The sequence below is a fragment of the Chanodichthys erythropterus genome, chromosome 7 (genome assembly GCF_024489055.1).
Source record: "Chanodichthys erythropterus isolate Z2021 chromosome 7, ASM2448905v1, whole genome shotgun sequence".
Lineage (NCBI taxonomy): Eukaryota > Metazoa > Chordata > Actinopteri > Cypriniformes > Xenocyprididae > Chanodichthys > Chanodichthys erythropterus.
Genome location: NC_090227.1, coordinates 39,036,895 through 39,053,907, shown reverse-complemented (window position 1 = coordinate 39,053,907; position 17,013 = coordinate 39,036,895). Strand labels below are relative to the sequence as shown.

General features: G+C 40.2%; 1 protein-coding gene across 1 annotated transcript; it reads right to left on the bottom strand.

The window, feature by feature from the left end:
- Positions 1 to 207: 207 nt before the first annotated feature.
- On the bottom strand, positions 208 to 16,977 carry znf296 (zinc finger protein 296). The gene is made up of 3 exons (XM_067390510.1): positions 16,594 to 16,977; positions 11,879 to 12,211; positions 208 to 3,875 (listed from the first exon to the last, which is right to left on the bottom strand). Exons 1-3 carry the CDS (start codon positions 16,643 to 16,645, stop codon positions 2,365 to 2,367), a joined length of 1,896 nt encoding a protein of 631 aa, XP_067246611.1. The 5' UTR covers positions 16,646 to 16,977; the 3' UTR covers positions 208 to 2,364.
- Positions 16,978 to 17,013: the final 36 nt, after the last annotated feature.

The following is a 17,013-nucleotide window of genomic DNA, read 5'->3' as shown; positions in this document are numbered from 1 at the left end:
GTGTTTTAGTCAGATATGACTGTATACTAACAGACTATGACTCAACAACAATAGCCGTTAGAAGAGAGCAGTTCATCTGTGCAAATACTGGTGAATTTGTGATGTGATCTGAGACATGTAGCGGCAGGTTCGACTTCACCGTTCGTGCCATCACACTTTCTGGTTCTCACTCACACACACACACACACACCCTCTGACTTTGCCTCAGTCTTTTAATTATCGTACAAATAGGCATAATAATACAAAATACACAAAGTGGTGGGCTACACAGGGAGAAATCACATAAGACATGACATATTTAATCAACAGAAATGATTATAACAATATACAGAGGACAAAAAGAGCTTTGTTTTCGCTGCTCCCTGAAGAAACGGACACAACTGGATGTCCAACTATTTTCACATTTGTTAATACAAAAAAAAAAAAAGAAGCTTTTCTTAAATTCCATTTGAAGACTTATTCTACCATATTTGAACCACATAAACAGTAACATAACAGTTCCCTGACATTGATAATAATACAAAACTGTAACAAAGCAGACTTTCCCTGTATAGATTTATCATATATCTGGTCTCTAACTCTTTCTCACATATACACAAACAAACACAAGTGCTCTCTCACAAGTGGGTTCACCATTCAACAGCGCTGTTCCCCAATCAGAAACGTGGCTTTTCATTTCACAACCTGGAGAAACCATTGACAAAATGAAATTTTCACAACTTTTCATAGTATTTCTATGTGCTCGGGCAGTAAAACAAATGTCTGTAAACAGACTAAACAGGCTCACAAAATACAACCAAAATGAATGTGTTGTGCAGTAGAGTGTGATACATTTTTGTGGAATATGTTGCACAAACTAAAATATACACTTACACAATTCTGACATTCTAAATGATAAACTAAATGGCAAACAAATGCACTTTAACAGTGATATGTGACTGAACATGTATTGCCACAGACCCAATCAGTCCAATTTAATATACAGTATCAAAAAAGAAAACGACCCTGTCAGATAGTTGAGGAAACACAAGCTCAAATTCATCTATTGTCATCTGTGCAAGTCATACTCTTACTACACTGATGTAGACCAAGGGTGTCCAATCCTGCTCCTGGATGGCCGCCATCTTGCAGAGATTAGCTCTGACCTGCCTGGAAGTTTAGCAAAAGTCTGTTTCAGGTGTTTAATTAAAGGGTTTGTTCATACAAAAATGAAATTTCTGTCATTAATTACTCACCCTTGTGTCCTTCCAAACCTGTAAGACCTTCATTCATCTTCTGAACACAAATTAAGATATTTTTAATGAAATCCAAGTTTTTTTTTATCCCCCATAGAAAGCAACATTAATACCTTTCTGGACCTTTTAATAATGGTAATTAAGACATCGTTAAAATAGTTCATGTGACTACAGTGGTTCAACCTTAAATGTTATGAAGTGACAAGAATACTTTTTGTGCGCAAAAACAAAAATAACAACTTTATTTAACTATTTCCTCGTAGTTACATTGAATAAAGTCATTATTTTTGTTTTGAATTTGCGCACAAAAATTATTCTCCTTGCTTCATAACATTAAAGTTGAACCACTGTAGTCATGTTGAGTATTTTAATGATGTCTTTACTACTTTTCTTCACCTTGAATATGGTAATTTCGCTGCTTTCTATGGGAGATTAAAAACAAAACAAACTCAGATTTCATCAAAAATATCTTAACGTGTGCTCTGAAGATGAACGAAAGTCTTGCGAGTTTGGAACAACATGAGGGTGAGTAATTAATGACAAATTTAATTTTTGGGTGAACTAACCCTTTTAAATTGGAGCCAGACTCTGCAGGACACTAGCCCACCAAGAGCAGGATTGGACATCCCTGATGTAGACCATTCCCTTTTTTGTCACACACAGATTTTTATGAACCATGAACCTTTAAGGCTCTGTGGTGGAGTGCCACAACAGTGTAAACCCAAGGTGTCCACTTCAGAATTGCAAAATCACATTGACAGATTGCCTACTGTCCGATTGTCTTTTGGGCTCAACAAAAGGCTCAAATGATTTGTAACAATCTCCATATACTCTACTAGTCAAAACGTAATGTTCTGGGTTCCATGTGCCTTGACAACGGTGATTGGGCCTAAGAGTTCAGAAGTCTTTCAATATTGCATGTCAGGATTTAACAGTAGGCACTTGTACTGATATGAGAATTTATCAAGTCTCGGTCAGTGCCAGCATCACTCCCTTGAGTGACTGAGGTCAAGGCGGGTAAGGTCTTCTTGGTTTTTTGATAAGATGCGCATACTGAGTCGTGGGCAGAAGATCGTCACGTTTGGTGGTTTTGGTCATGAGTATGTCATGTTCAGAAGTGCTGCTATTTTTATACTGCGGTTTCACCCAGAGCCGCAGTACTGCCTGTTTCTTCAGAGGAAGGGGGCTCATCATTACTGACCCTCATTTCAGCGTCCTCCTCTTTGAGCTCCACATTAGATTCTGTGATGGGAGCTCCTGATTTATCTCCTATGGAGTCATCCTCCATTTTGATGTTGAGGCCATTGTAATCGGCAAGCAAGCCCTGGCTGTAGGCGCCGGCACTGGCGTGAGTGAGTCCATGGACCTTCTTGAGGTGTTTCTCCAGCGTGGCATAGACGGTGAATGGGACAGAGCAAAGCTGACACTGAAAGGGGGCACGTGTCCCACGGGCACCATGTGTTTTCATGTGGCGTGTGAGCTTGCTACTCTGTGCGCAGGCGTAGCTGCAGAGTCCGCAGCGGTACGGCCTTTCACCCGTGTGGCTGCGCCGGTGGACCGTAAGGTTGCTGCTGTTACGGAAACACTTTCCGCAGAATTCGCAAGCCTCTTCTTTTTTCTTCTTGCCCCCTCCGCTGGTGACCTGCCTCCTTTCGTTCTCCTGCTGCCAGTCCTGGACTATCTCCACTGCCTCCACCTCTTGCTCCCATTCGCCTTGAGGACGATCTTCCCGTTCGGGGCGCTTTGGTGTGCAGTTCCCGCTGGCAATCCCACTCTCGCCACTTCCACCTGTATCTCCGCTCTCCAGAGAGCCCTCTGAAGGGCTGCCGTAGGGAGAGGGATGTTGAGGATCACCTTGACCCTCTTCTTCCGCTTCTCTCAGAGGCTGGTAGTACCGCAGCAGATTTCGATCCGCAGCCCTGGACTGAGAAGATATCAAGATCAGGCTGGTACCTCCTGGATGCTTTCCAGCTTCCAAGCTGGCTCCATGACCACCGGAAATATCATTATCTCCCTGTCCAGAAAGCTTTCTGTCCTCATCCGCACTGGCAAGGCTGGGATCAGATGTTTCCTGTCCAGCACGACGGTGGCTTCTCATGTGTCGTGCAAGTTCGCCGCTCTGGGAGAACGTGAGCTGGCACAGACCACAGTGGTAGGGCCTATCGCAGGCGTGAGTGCGGCGGTGTGCGGACAGGCTGCGCAGAGACTGAAAGCCTTGGCCGCACAGCTGGCAGGAGAAGGCTGTGTGAAGTGATGAAGTGGAGTGGGGAAAAGGCGAAGCGGCTGGTGGAGATGGGGATGGGGAAGGTACCACTCCGCCGTTGCTGCAGCTGACCTCCGCCAGGCGCTGTAAACACATGGAAAAGTTCAGGCCCTGCATGTCCCGCGGTGCAGGGGTGGAGCTGTGGGGAGGCTTGTGAGGGCGGGCTGATCTCTGGGAGGACGGCTGGAACGCAGAGGCCAGTGCGGCACCCAGGTGACGTGGATCCATCGTGGCCGGTGGTTTTGATGTCTGCATGATGGTGTCATCCTCCACCTGGTAGATGCTGAGAGAATGTGTGTTCTGAGCATGCTGGAGGAGAGTCCATGCGCTGGAGAACATACACTGACACACCTGGCAGGTGAAAATGGAGGGCTCTTCTGTTTTGGAAAGGAAGAGAGAGAGAGAAAATTAATTTATTAATCAAACAAACACCTAAAAACTACATTTATTCAATACAAATCAGTCAAAACCAGTGTTAGGGAAAGTTCCCTTTAAAAGTAATGGGTTACAATATTGCGTTACTCCCTAAAAAAGTAACTAATTGCATTATTACTTAGTTACTTTTTATAAAAAGTAATGCAGTACATTACTTTTTCTCACCTAGGTTGGGTTTACTTGTATTTTTTAATAAAAAAAGTTATATTTTTGTCAATTGTTAAGGCCCTTTCAAACTAAAAATGAAATGAATAAGCCTCAGGCTGAAGGAAATGCAAATTCACGCCTGTACAGTAGAGGGCGCAGCTCAAACAAACCTTTCAGCTGTGCTGCCATTCTGGATTAAAGAAGAACAGGACGAAGAAGAATGTTTAACACTCTTACTCCAGCAATAAAAACAAAACAAAAAAAGGTAACACAAATGTGATGTTTAACTAAAGTCATTTATGCTTATTCGTATGGTTGAATTTGATCATAGAAGGTCAGCAGCAAAGACATTGGTTAATAAAGTGAGATTAAATACATAAAGTATATTTTGTGTTATTTAACATTTAATTATTGTACTTTGCATAATATTCTGAGTTCACATTTCACAGACTTAAAGTGAGATGAGTAAACGCATGTTCACATTTAGTCTAGACGTACAATAAGGTTCACACACAATGCCTCTGCACTTACTCTTGATTTTTCTCAGCATGGGGACAGGAGAGTAACTTGCGTTACTTATTTCAAAAAGTAACTACTTATTTGAAAAATATTTTGTTGTAAATTTAAAAGTAATGCGTTACTTTACTAGTTACTTGGAAAAAGTAATCTGATTATGTAACTGTAATGCAATACCCCAACACTGCTCAAATCACACTAACAGATGCCATTTTTTTTTTTTTTAAATATCAGTACATTCAGGAAAGAATAATAGCAAATGGTCCATATCATGCTTATATCTCTAACTGATGAGGTCCCATTGACTGAATCTTCATTTCTAGGTTTTGTGAATGTCCATACTAAAAATGCAAACAAACTGAGCCTTTCTCATGCTATATAACCCTGTATATATCTAACAAAATATGCTTAGTGGACTGGAAAGACGTCTGTCATGACGACATGAAAATGAAACCGCAGAAAGAAAAGGTTGCAGGCGAACTTGGTCATTTACAGAAAACAGAGCAAAACAGGTAAAACCACAAATACTTGTGAAAACAGGGCAGGTTCAGTCCATGGCTGTTCAGAAAAGAATGCTAACATACTTCTCACGGCATATAGCACAGGCCACAATGTATAATGCAGAACATTACATTAAATTTAACAGTATGTTGAATGCAACAATAAATGTTTCATTCAGCTACAATGTTTTCACATGACCTACATACTTTGCATGCTTTGATATCATCTTAGAGATTATATGCTTTAGTTTATATAGTAGTTTTAATCAGATTTTGTGCCAGTCCTATAAAAATTATAAAGAAAGAGAATTTTTCCTTATGATTTTAGAGTGAAATGTGACCTGGTCACGTTTTAGTGCTAATCACCCTACTAAAATAATCCAAGTATTATGCTGCAGTAAACACAGCCCAAAACTCATCCTCCTGACCTACTGCATCACCTCTCAAGAACACGATTTCCTCATTTGTCTAATTTTTCAGGCATTTTTTTTAAGAAAAGCTGCATGTCACAAACCCCTGCAGGTGTCAGAGCAATAATGAGCTGGTAATAGCGCCGCTGTTGAGTCAGACCGGAGCAGAAAGGCTCGCCTGATTAAAGGTGTGCTCACAGGAGAGCCGGATGACTGCGGAGAGAAAGATTGAGACAGAAGCAAATGAGCACGGATGGGCTCCTTCAGCAGCTCTGGAGGTATTTTTAAACATGGTTAGCTTTGTCTCTATTTCAGAGAGCCGCTCGCCAATTAAGCTGTAAATTGCTAATTAGCGGAACGGGGCAAACGAAGGTTTTATGCAAATGAGTCCTGACTCAGCCTCCTTGATAAATGGGGCTTGTCTGCAAAGAGGATCCCAAAACTGAGGAAAATTCATTTCATTTTTTCCATTCTCTTACAAAGGGTTCAAAGCAGAGTGCTATAAGCCTCTTTTACATCTCCTCAAGTCAAAATCCTTCTGCATTTTATTGGGAAGGGGGGGGGGGGGGGGGCAAAGAAGAAGAAGATTAAAAAGAGCCTCTCCTATTCTCTTCTTTCGTACTCTGTGCCTAGAGAAGAACGAGAGTCAAAAGAAAGAAGCAGATCCCTGAGCCTCAGGGACGGAGGTTAAAACAAGGGAAAGACGAAAGAAACGGGTTTAATTTAAGAACAAAAAGAAATAGCTGCACAGGTCATGAAAAACAACAGAAAAATCATCACCCCTGTGACTGCACCTTCGCCCCCTCTGAACAACACCCCTTCTGCCTCCAAATCTCTCCCTCGGGTGGAGGGTGCGAGGAGGGGTGGAGGGGCTTTTGTCTCAGGGTCTTGGAGTGAAACACAATACCCAGCCTGTCTCTCCCTCTCTCTCTCTCTCCTCTCCCTTTCTTTCATTCTTTCCCCTCACTCTTTTTGTAAGGATTCCCATTTGGCCCAGGGTAGCAATTGCATATTAAGCAGAAGCAATAACCGCTAATTAAAAATGCAGATTGGCTGAGAGCGCTAACGAGCAGCAGGCAGAATCTTCTCTCTCTAGGGAACAGAGGGAGAGAGAGAGAATAAAGGGACATTTGAAATGAAGAGCAAAGAGACGGCTGGAGGAAATAAAAATAACACTATTGATACATTGTCTAAACTAATTCAATAAACTGAACTGCTGTCTCCAAAATCTCTGTGTCACTGTTTTACACCCACACATAAGCACACACACTCCTGTCTGATGGTTTGTGGGTTAACTGATTTTTCATTGGATGAGTCAAAATGAAAGCGCAAATACGACGTGCATACAAAACGCCCTCATCCAAGCAGCACAAAAATATATCCTTTTGGGGACCAAGAGTTGCCAAGAATTGGGCTACATTTAAAATCTGTCACCGATAGATTTGTTGTTGTTGTGAGGTTTTGGTGGATTTAAACAGCACGAATTAGATTCATTTAAAGTCCCCCTGCGCTGAAAATCAGGTTGATTGTGGTTTAAAAGTCTATGTGGCGTTTTTAATGTGCTTCAAGACAAACCATGTGCAAATTCATCAGTCAACACCATTGCTGAGTATTTAAAACTGCAGTGATCTAAAGACAGTTTCAAAAACACGGTTTGAAATCGCAGGTGTTTCTTATGTCACAAACTACCTTGTAACCAGTAACGTCAACGTGTGATCGTCAACTAGTGGATCTCTGAGCTGGTGTGAGTGAGGATAATTTGCATATTAATAGAACCGCATATACTAGATGAATGTAACTCTACACCCTTGCCTCAAGTTATTTTGAGGCAATAAGAAATTTAAGGAAATAAATGTTTCACTATGTCATTTTGGTGATCAAGGATGAGTTTTAAGGGATAAAATTATTTACTACAGGGGGACTTTAATGAAAAAAGTACATTAATATGTATTTGTATCACTTATAAATGTTATGTTTTTATGGGTATGTTTACACAACAATGATGTACTAAAAATGGAAATGTTTTTTCCACGACGTTGTCGTCAAAATCTCCATTCATGTGGATCCGCGAAAATGACTAAAAATGCTGCATTATTCACATCAGGCCAGTAGTTGGCGATGGCACTTGATGTCGAATGTGCATGATGTCACTATTTTCACAAATTGACGTTATAAAAAAAAAAAAAAATATTGTATTGTTTTCAAAAACTTGCACTTTGAAACACTTTTTAAAAGTTTGCATTTTCAGGCACCTAAAATGCCTTTGTTGTGTAAATGAATGGCCAAATGAAGGTTTTTTAGTTGAAAACGGTGTCCTGAATTATTATTTACATTTGCCCAAGTTCTATCCTAATAACTAACAACTGATGCCAGAAAAAAGGGTTCAAGCATGTACATGTTACCTACTAATACATTAAACAACATATACAATGAATGATACTGATATGATGAATGATTTGATACTGATAAGCTGATATTTTAACATTTGAAAATGTTATGGCCAAAGACAGATAAGCTGATATATTATTTTGTACAAATAAATTAAGATTAAAAAGCTAAAAACTCAAATCAATTGTTTTAAATGCTGAATATAGGAATCACAACATTATAATATAATACAGTTTGAAAAATAGATATTCTTTTCAAATAGTTATTCATTTATTCAGTTTGGGGTCAGTAATTTTCAGTAATCTTTTATTCAGCAAGGTTGCATTAAGTTGATCAAAAGTAACAGTAAAGCATTTTTTTCAAAATATTTCTAGTTCAGATTAATGCTGTTCAACAACCATTTTGAACATTAATGACAATAATAATATTAATACAAAGAAGAAATATTACTTATGCACCAAATTCAGCATCACAGGAATAAAATTACATTAAAAAGGAAACTTATTTTAAAGTGTAAAAATATTTCACAATATTACGGTTTTATAAATGCAAATAAATGCAGCGTTGATATGCATAATTAGAGACTTCTTTCAAAAATATTTTTAAAAATCTCACGTACCGCTAACTTTTGAATGGCAGTGTATATCTGCATTGGACTGTTTTTGTCATGCAGACTTGGCAACCCTGACATGTCAGATAAAACAAATTATCATTCACTATTTCACTTTTAGCACTTTGAACTGTCTTTCAAGTCAAAGTTAAAAACTTCAAACAGTTCCATATCAGACCCAATCTTTGTCTCTGATGCCTCATAATCTTTGTCTCAATAATAACCCAAGACTGTTGACAGTGAGGAAGTAACACATTAGCATATTTTGCACCTCTCACCCTGGCCCCTTTTTTCAGCAACATACACCTTTCACACACAAAAAAGGCATAAGGGAATGAACCCCAGAGAATCAAGAAACGTGGACGGACGGAAACAGAGCACGAAAAGGAAGGAAGCGCAAACATGTGTACATATATGAGGGAGTGACCTGAAAGCAAGAGTGTGTTTTGTTGATAACAATCAATCGTAATCATTTGCTTGCCTTTATAAACAGTCTGTAATGATAAACTAATAAATGTTTGCTTTGCTCATGGTGTAGGGTGAAAGAATCCTGCCCATATGAGGAAGCAGTTCAGGTCACGGTTCAATAGCATCACACTAAGAAACACCAACACCTGCACAGGCCGATTCCCTTTACGGCCGACTACTGCACTGAAAAACACTCAAGCAGCTTTAACACACAGAGACACACACACACTACTATGACACACACACCCACCAACATCCTGTTTAACAGTCGAAAGTGTTCAATGTTTCACCCATATTCTTCTATACAATCTTAAAAAATTGGTTTATTGTCATCTTTGCTTCCATGAAGAACCTTCAACATCCATGGAAAATTTCCATTGCAGAAAAGGTTCATTAGACAAGAGGTACACGATTAGAGTAAAATAAAATAAATTAAAAAATCTGGATTTTTCTGATTGCGATAAAAAAAATAAATAAAAAAAAACTTTTTCAGGATTGCTGTGCTTGTTTGTAGGGCTTCACAATTTGGCCAAAAATGTGTAGCTATAAAATAATAATAATTATTATTATTTTTATTATTATTGCTAAAAATATGAACACTACTAAATAAAAAAAGAAAAATATTACTACTGTAAAACACTCTAAAATAAAAAATAAAAAAAATCAGTATTAAGAGGGACCTATAATGCCATTTTTACAAGATGTAATATAAGTCTCTGGTGTCCTCAGAATGTGTCTGAAGTTTCAGCTCAAAATACTTCACAGATCATTTATTAATGATTGTCAAATTTGCCCCTATTTGGGTGTGAGCAAAAACACGCCGTTTTTGTGTGTGTCCCTGTAAATGCAAATGAGCTGCTGCTCCCGGCCACTTTCCAGAAGAGGGCGGAGCTTTAACAGCTCGCGCTTCGGTTGCTCAACAACAACAAAGCTGGAGAATCTCACGCAGCCAAAATGAGGATTGTCAGTAACGGTGTTCAGCCTTACATTGTTCAAGCCGGAGTCGACACTGATGGAGAGACTCAGGAAGAAGTTACAACTTTTAGAATGCAACTGGACGTTTCTGAATGGTTAGTGGATAAATTTATGTAGTTGCTGTGGAGTTGATTCAACTCATCCACTAGCATGTGCTGTCATGTTCATCTTTTGTGCAAATCCAGCGTTGAATTGACCCTCGTTTGTGAATCAGTCCGGCGTAAAATGACGCATGATAACAACACTCTACTACAACAACTCTTCCTCTTCTCTATAGCAGCCCAACATGGCCTCACCCGCTTTGTTGCATGTTCTCGGGGGCGGGGTTTATGTAAATTTTGGGGTTTGTGATGTCACTAACCTGGAAGAAGCTCGTTGTAGTCCCTTCCAGCTTTTTGTTGTAGTCCTTAAACAGAGAATTCTATAAAGGGAGATATCTCCATTTGCACTGAACTCTGAGCATCGCAGAGTTGTTTATGCTCAAACAGCTACATTTTATTTTGATGGACCTCTTTATTTTGAAACCTCATTTCCTATGAACTGAGATGCTCTGATCCTGTTCGCAGAATCACTCTCAAACACGCAGAGCAGCCTTTGCGATTTGATGATGTCATATCACGGTTTTGGTTTTATTTTGACTAATCGTGAAGCCCTACTTCATATTATTAAAATGTTCTTCACACTAAGAAAAAAATGGTTATTTGGTCACTGAAAGGTTCTTTGGGAAACCCAAAATGTTTTTTTCTTTGGATTCGTAAACCCTCTTTTGGGACCGTTATTTTTAAGGCCCTGTTTACACCTGGTATTAATATGTGTTTTGGTCAATTGGATGATGATAAATACAGGTGTAAACGGGGTGTAAAATGCTTTGAGCTTATCCACTCTCAACAACACATTCAACCGGATTGCTTTTGTAGTGTAAACGCTCATGTGGTCGAATAGCTACAAAACACCACCTTCTCTTCGCCGGTTGACCTAATGCATCAACATCATGGGAAGCGTGCTAGCCAAACAGGATTTAAACTTTGTCAGCTGCAGACCCAAGTTTGGTTTGAAGATGAAAAAGGTACCAAGCACAGTGTTCTCTCACCATTCCTGATTTCTAACACGCACTCACAGTGTTCGCTGATGTCTCGCAGCTGTCAGAGCAGAAACATAAGCTGCTGTTATCCGTGTTTTTCCATCGTTTCCAAATGAGTTCATATGTAAATTGCGTGAGCTTATTTTGTCCATTAGATCGAAAAATCTGAAAAAAAAAAAAAAAACATATTTACCCGCCCATAAACCCTCCTCTCAAACAAAATTAGGTCAGAAGTGGTTGAAAGTGGACAAAAGAGACGGATTAAAACACCAGAATGTGTCTGCCTCGTCCGCTTGTGATTTGATCGATCAAAACGCATCTTAATACCAGGTGTAAACAGGGCCTAAGTGTATGGTGCATCAACACATTTCATGACTTTATTTTGAAGAGTGAGAGGACAGGAGCGATGCAATTCACAAAGGACTCTGGGAATAACACCCCATGTCAGCACCTGCTATGACTGACAGCGCAGGAATAATGAGGGGTTTGAGGAAAGCGTGTGTGTGTGTGTGTGAGAGAGAGAGCTCTGGGAGTTGTGTAGTTTGGTGGCCTGACTGTGCAGTGTTTACCTGGCCACTTCACCTGAGAGACAGAGCTAAGGAGATGCTCAGGTGTGCTCAGGTGCCTTTCCACCGTCCCCCAGGGTGCGTGTATAAGTGTACGTTTGCTCGCGTGTGTAGCAGAACTACCTATCCCTTCCACACAATTAAGCCCGGCGTCTCTAACTCTCCAACTCACCAAGGCCTCAGTGCCACAGCAACGGCGGCCTAATGAGCCGGACTGGGGACGAGGTTGTTAAATGAGGGGACAGTTTTACAAAAAAAGACACTAATTAGCACCTAGAACTCACCGGCTCGGTTGGCCTCCACCCTCACACCTGGCTCTTCCTTCCATCTCCTGTCCGTCATCCGCCGGAGCTCCACGTATCCCGCCTCCACCTGCGTTCCTTGGCCGCACTGCAGCGTCCGATTGGCCGGAGAGGGAGGGGTGTGGCCCTGAGGGTGGGCTCTGGCTGTGCTGCATCCACCCTGTTTGTGCTGGATGAAGGTGAGGATGTGGGCCAGCGGGAACGCCTGACCACACTGGCCACATGTCAACAGGTCACGGCCTCCATCTTCAGGCTGAGGCATCCGCTCAGGTGACAGCAAGGAGACGCCGGGGATGACTGAGGAATCCGGAGCGTCTGTGAGCAGAACAAAACAATAACACTGTAGAAATACTCTTTAGGGCTTTAAAGAGTTAACCCGGGGTCATTCTAAACCCTGGGTTATAGTGCTGTAGGAGCAGAAACGAGGCTGCTGGAGCAATTGCTTATGAGAGACGAGCGCGACACACTTCTCGAGAGCAGAAGAACTTTTATTATGCCACAGTCGCTGCTTCAGCTTCTTCCGGTCAAGCGTATGTGGGGTAAAGCAGCGCTGTTTTATCATATTAGATACATTTGTGTGTTAAAAGTTGTTATAATAGTACTCTGCATTCGCTCGGCGGTTACTATGAGACACTTGTTGCACACTGTAGTAAGCTAGACTGATATTAGGCATGGTAAAACATGATAAATCAAGAAAACGAGATTTAAACAATAAGACTTACTGTTTTCATCTATATAACATTATTAGTTTTCTGTCGATGATTGTGTCCAAACAGTTGCTCACCTGTCTAATAAAACACATAGAGCGTCTTTGGTGTTTCCATGGTTTCTACAAAATAAAACCGGAAACCGAGGGGAACGCGGGTATGATGTCACTGATATGCGACACATAGACATGGTTAAAATTGCTTATTTCTTTGTATTTTAGAACATTCTTGAAAACATTTGGGATAATGTAAGTACACAAGTCAATACAATAGCCATGGATTTTGGCTATTTTAATACATATTGGGCCAGTTGTTCAAAACGTCCAGAATGATCTGGAACTGGAAATCCCACGTTTCGCTATCAGGTAATCCATCTTACTTTTGTGCTGGTTTTTCAAAGCAAAATTGGATTGGATCACCTTGATCCAGATACACACTTTTTCAGATTACCAAATCCGGATTCCTAGTGCTCTACGTGGAGATGGAAAAAATATGAGATGGGGGAAAAAAAAAAAAAAAAAAGGTTTGTGTAGCGTTCGCAAAGAACTTTTGACTGGTTTATCTCTAGTTTATCTAAAGTTTACAGTGATAAAAAAAACACTTTAAATATAATATTTTTGTTTGATATTTACAGCTGTTTGGGGATTAATTCATGTCGCCAAATCTCTTTTTTACTTTACTGTAGGATACCGAAAGGCTTAATATGTAGCCTAAAGTCTACTTCTAATGTATTACTTTAACAGTTAAACTAATCAAGAGCAAAATAAAATGTGCGTATGTATTTTACATGATAAAAATAATGTATTTTATTACATTTTTGTTCCTGAAATCCACCCTTCTGCTGGGGTCACCCTTCTTTTTGGATCAAATGTATCCCAATCTTACTAAAATTTTTAAACAACTCAAACTGATGATTTGATCCAGATCAAAATCAAGATTGGATTTTGTGATCTAATCTGATTTCAGAATCCTTTTTTTCATTTCGAACAATCCATTTTCAAGATTTGATCCAATCTGATCAGATTACTTTTGAACAACTGGCTCCTGGTTATAAACCGACATTTCACACTGTACATTCCTCAACATTCCTATTTGCATACTTGCAAAGTTAATGTCAGTGATTGGACGAACGCAGCAAGCAACCTGTTTGTATAAAGGCTCAAGCATTGCACATACTTATATTATGTATTTCCAATTGTACAGTCACTGAATGGACTATAAAAGGTAAGAATGAAACGGTCACTTCTTTACTCCAACTGATGCGTTTTCTGTCACCATTTGGCATTGTTTCCTAAAAACGCTGAAACTACAACACAGGGCGTTTCTGTGACTGTCCAAAGCATGTGAATATGAGGTACATCTGTTGCTGTAACATTCTAACACCGCTTAGTTTCACACGGCATACATTTGGCACCGCAATACTCTGGAGCAGAGCTTCATAACCTGTGTAAAAAGTGGTGCCAACCCCGCTTCTAAACAAAAGCGGGGTTAAGAACGATGATAACCTGGGGTTAAGCGCAGTGCGAGGAGCCCTTTTTTTCCAGAGAGTCTCTTGGGTGTCTTGAAATGACCAAACTGAGTGGCTTTGCAACAACTTTGTTTCTCTTCTAATGTGCTACTTTCAGTTCTCTGCATTTGTCGGTGTACTGCTAAACTGTCACCATCAGCACGGCTCTGTCTGGTCAGCAGATACTGACCACTTCCTGTGTCTCTGCCACCGAGGTCTGCCTTGCACAGGAAGCAGTGCGATGCAGCTCCGACCTGCTTGAGCAATTCGCCCATTAGTGCACGCTGATACATCAGGCACTTTGCACTGTAGTCGTCCTGCCACGCTCACAAGTCTGCTGATACAGGCAAGGTGTCTTTCACACCACTCATAACTGCTGGGGCGAATGAGCGTCGCAGTATGTAAATCAAGTCAGGTCAAAACTGAGCCAAACAGAATTTTGAAAATGAAAATAAAGTCTACTTTACAAACTTTTTAATATTTTTCTGAGTCTAAAGTGAAAGTCACTTTCATATTTTGTCCATCTAATGCCATTTTTACACTGCAAAGGTGGCACAGAAGCTGCATATGCGCTACAAAAGTGCATTATTGCTGCACAGATGTGAAATAAATGCATTTACACAAGAATTGCAGGTTTTGCAAAATATGAATTTATGAATATATTAACATTATACTACAAATAGCTACTCTGCAACATTTAAGGCTGCTGCATTTCATTTACACAGAAGCAAAGCAGCATCAGGGCTGCCTAGGATGGATCAAACTACATATTTTAAGCAGAATTTCAATGAATTTGGCGCAGACACAGATTCTGCTTAGAGCTCCTTTAACTTGACTGTAAAAGGGCGAGTTAAGAGAGGAACTTGCCCTTTGACCTGGGTGCCGCTGCTGTGGTCATGGACTCCAGAGCGAGCGCGCGCGCACACACACACACACACACACACACACACACACACACACACACACACACACACACACACACACACACACACACACAGACAGACACACACACCTACAGCCTGGACTGGATCCACCTGCCCGGGCTAGGCTGTCCATGCCGATGCAGGTACAGACAGTCCGGGAAGGGGAGGATTTCACCAGTGGTTACTCAAAAATGTCACCTTTCCTGTTTCAACAGCTCTGGTTGTTTGTGCCGACACGCAAAAGGCGCGGCTGCTCTCTCTCACAAATTAGTGACTGGAAGTCCGACTCATTTAAGTGAATCGGTTCTTTCGAACAATTCGTTTTACGCGTTTAGCAGTTGTTTTCATGTCATCACGTGGTTTTCATTATCTCGGATGTTTATTATAATTCAATACGTCTCAGTTCAGTTGTATAATTCAGTTCATAAAGAACAAAGTCATTTAAAACCTAATGACATTTAATGTTCACTTTCATTGTAACACTAAAACCGATATATATCAACTTAAATAGCCTGTAAATAAAAGTTAATAAAATGCAATGAAGTAAAACCAAACGTATCAGTGTTGATAAAACGGTCATAGCTACGTTACGAATAAATAAATGTTAATAAAATGCATTGAAGTAAAAACAAACGAATCCGTGTTGATACGAGTAAATGAATAAATGAATAAAATACAACGAAGTAAAACCAAACATATCAGTGTTGATAAAACGGTCATAGCTACATGAAGAAAAAGTTTACTAAAATATTTCTGCCGTTCGGCTATTAAAGTAACGTTGCGCCGTCAGTCAAATCCTTCATTCAACCGATTCATTGAACAAGATTCGACTCAAAAGAACATTCACGAATCGGACTAACGCACACACATCAAACTAGAGTCTTGTGGTCAGGTGAGGCACGCACAGCTGCCCACAGTTAGAAGATAAAACAAACAACAAAAAGATTCTGTCATGATCAAAACAATATTTCATATCCAATTATGCTGTTTATCAATCAATTATTATTAATAAACAACAACAACAACAACAACAACAACAGCAGCAGCAAAAATATTGGAAGTGAACCGCACTTGTCAGCAGGTAAAATTACGAGAGCCATCCAAAAACGAGGGTTTTGTGTAAAAAAATATGAACTAAAAATTCAAAAATAGCCACTAAGGTATGAGTGACGACATCAAAACATAAAGATATCGTGAAGATGCAATAAGGAAGTGTGCACAATGTTATTGCTCCAACTCGATCACTAAGGAACTTCAACCTAAAACCTCCTTGTACACATTTAACACAGATTGATTACTATACAATAAAAAAAAAACACATAAATAAAAAATAAAAAAAATCTCATGAGGTTATGTTATCATTTCAACTCCAATGTCAAGTTCTTGACACGCACTAAACCAAAAACCACGTGAAAAGTTATTAGCATAACGTTACATTGATTACGCGTTATTGATTACTCATTCTCTCACTGTCCCACATGATCCATATTCGGTTCTCCGTGAACACATGTTGTGTTTTATCACTTAAATGTGAATAAAGTGATCTTAAATCCAGCTTACCTTGCATTGCGCTCAGGTGTTGCGGTCTGCTGCCGAGTTTTCGTCTGGACATAGTGAGAGAAGATCCTCTAAAACTACACCAGAACTAAACGGACACTATAAATCTCATAAAACAGCAATGATGTGTGACTTCACTGTCGTTCGGTGCAGTATTCAAGTTCACACTGTCTGCTGGCCCTACAGGAGGAGGAGGAGGAGGAGGAGGAGGGCATGAGCAACGCCTCCAGCCCTTCAGCCCGCCCATCATCATCATCCTCCTCGGTCTTATCATCATCACTGACCTCATTAAACAACTCTGGCGACACCATCAGAGCCACTTTAAATGATTCAAACTCCTTCTATTCCTTATCTACCTGTCGTATTAGAGGAATTATGTAAATAGTCGTTTTGATGGCGCGCAGCTGCTGCTCCGACATCAAT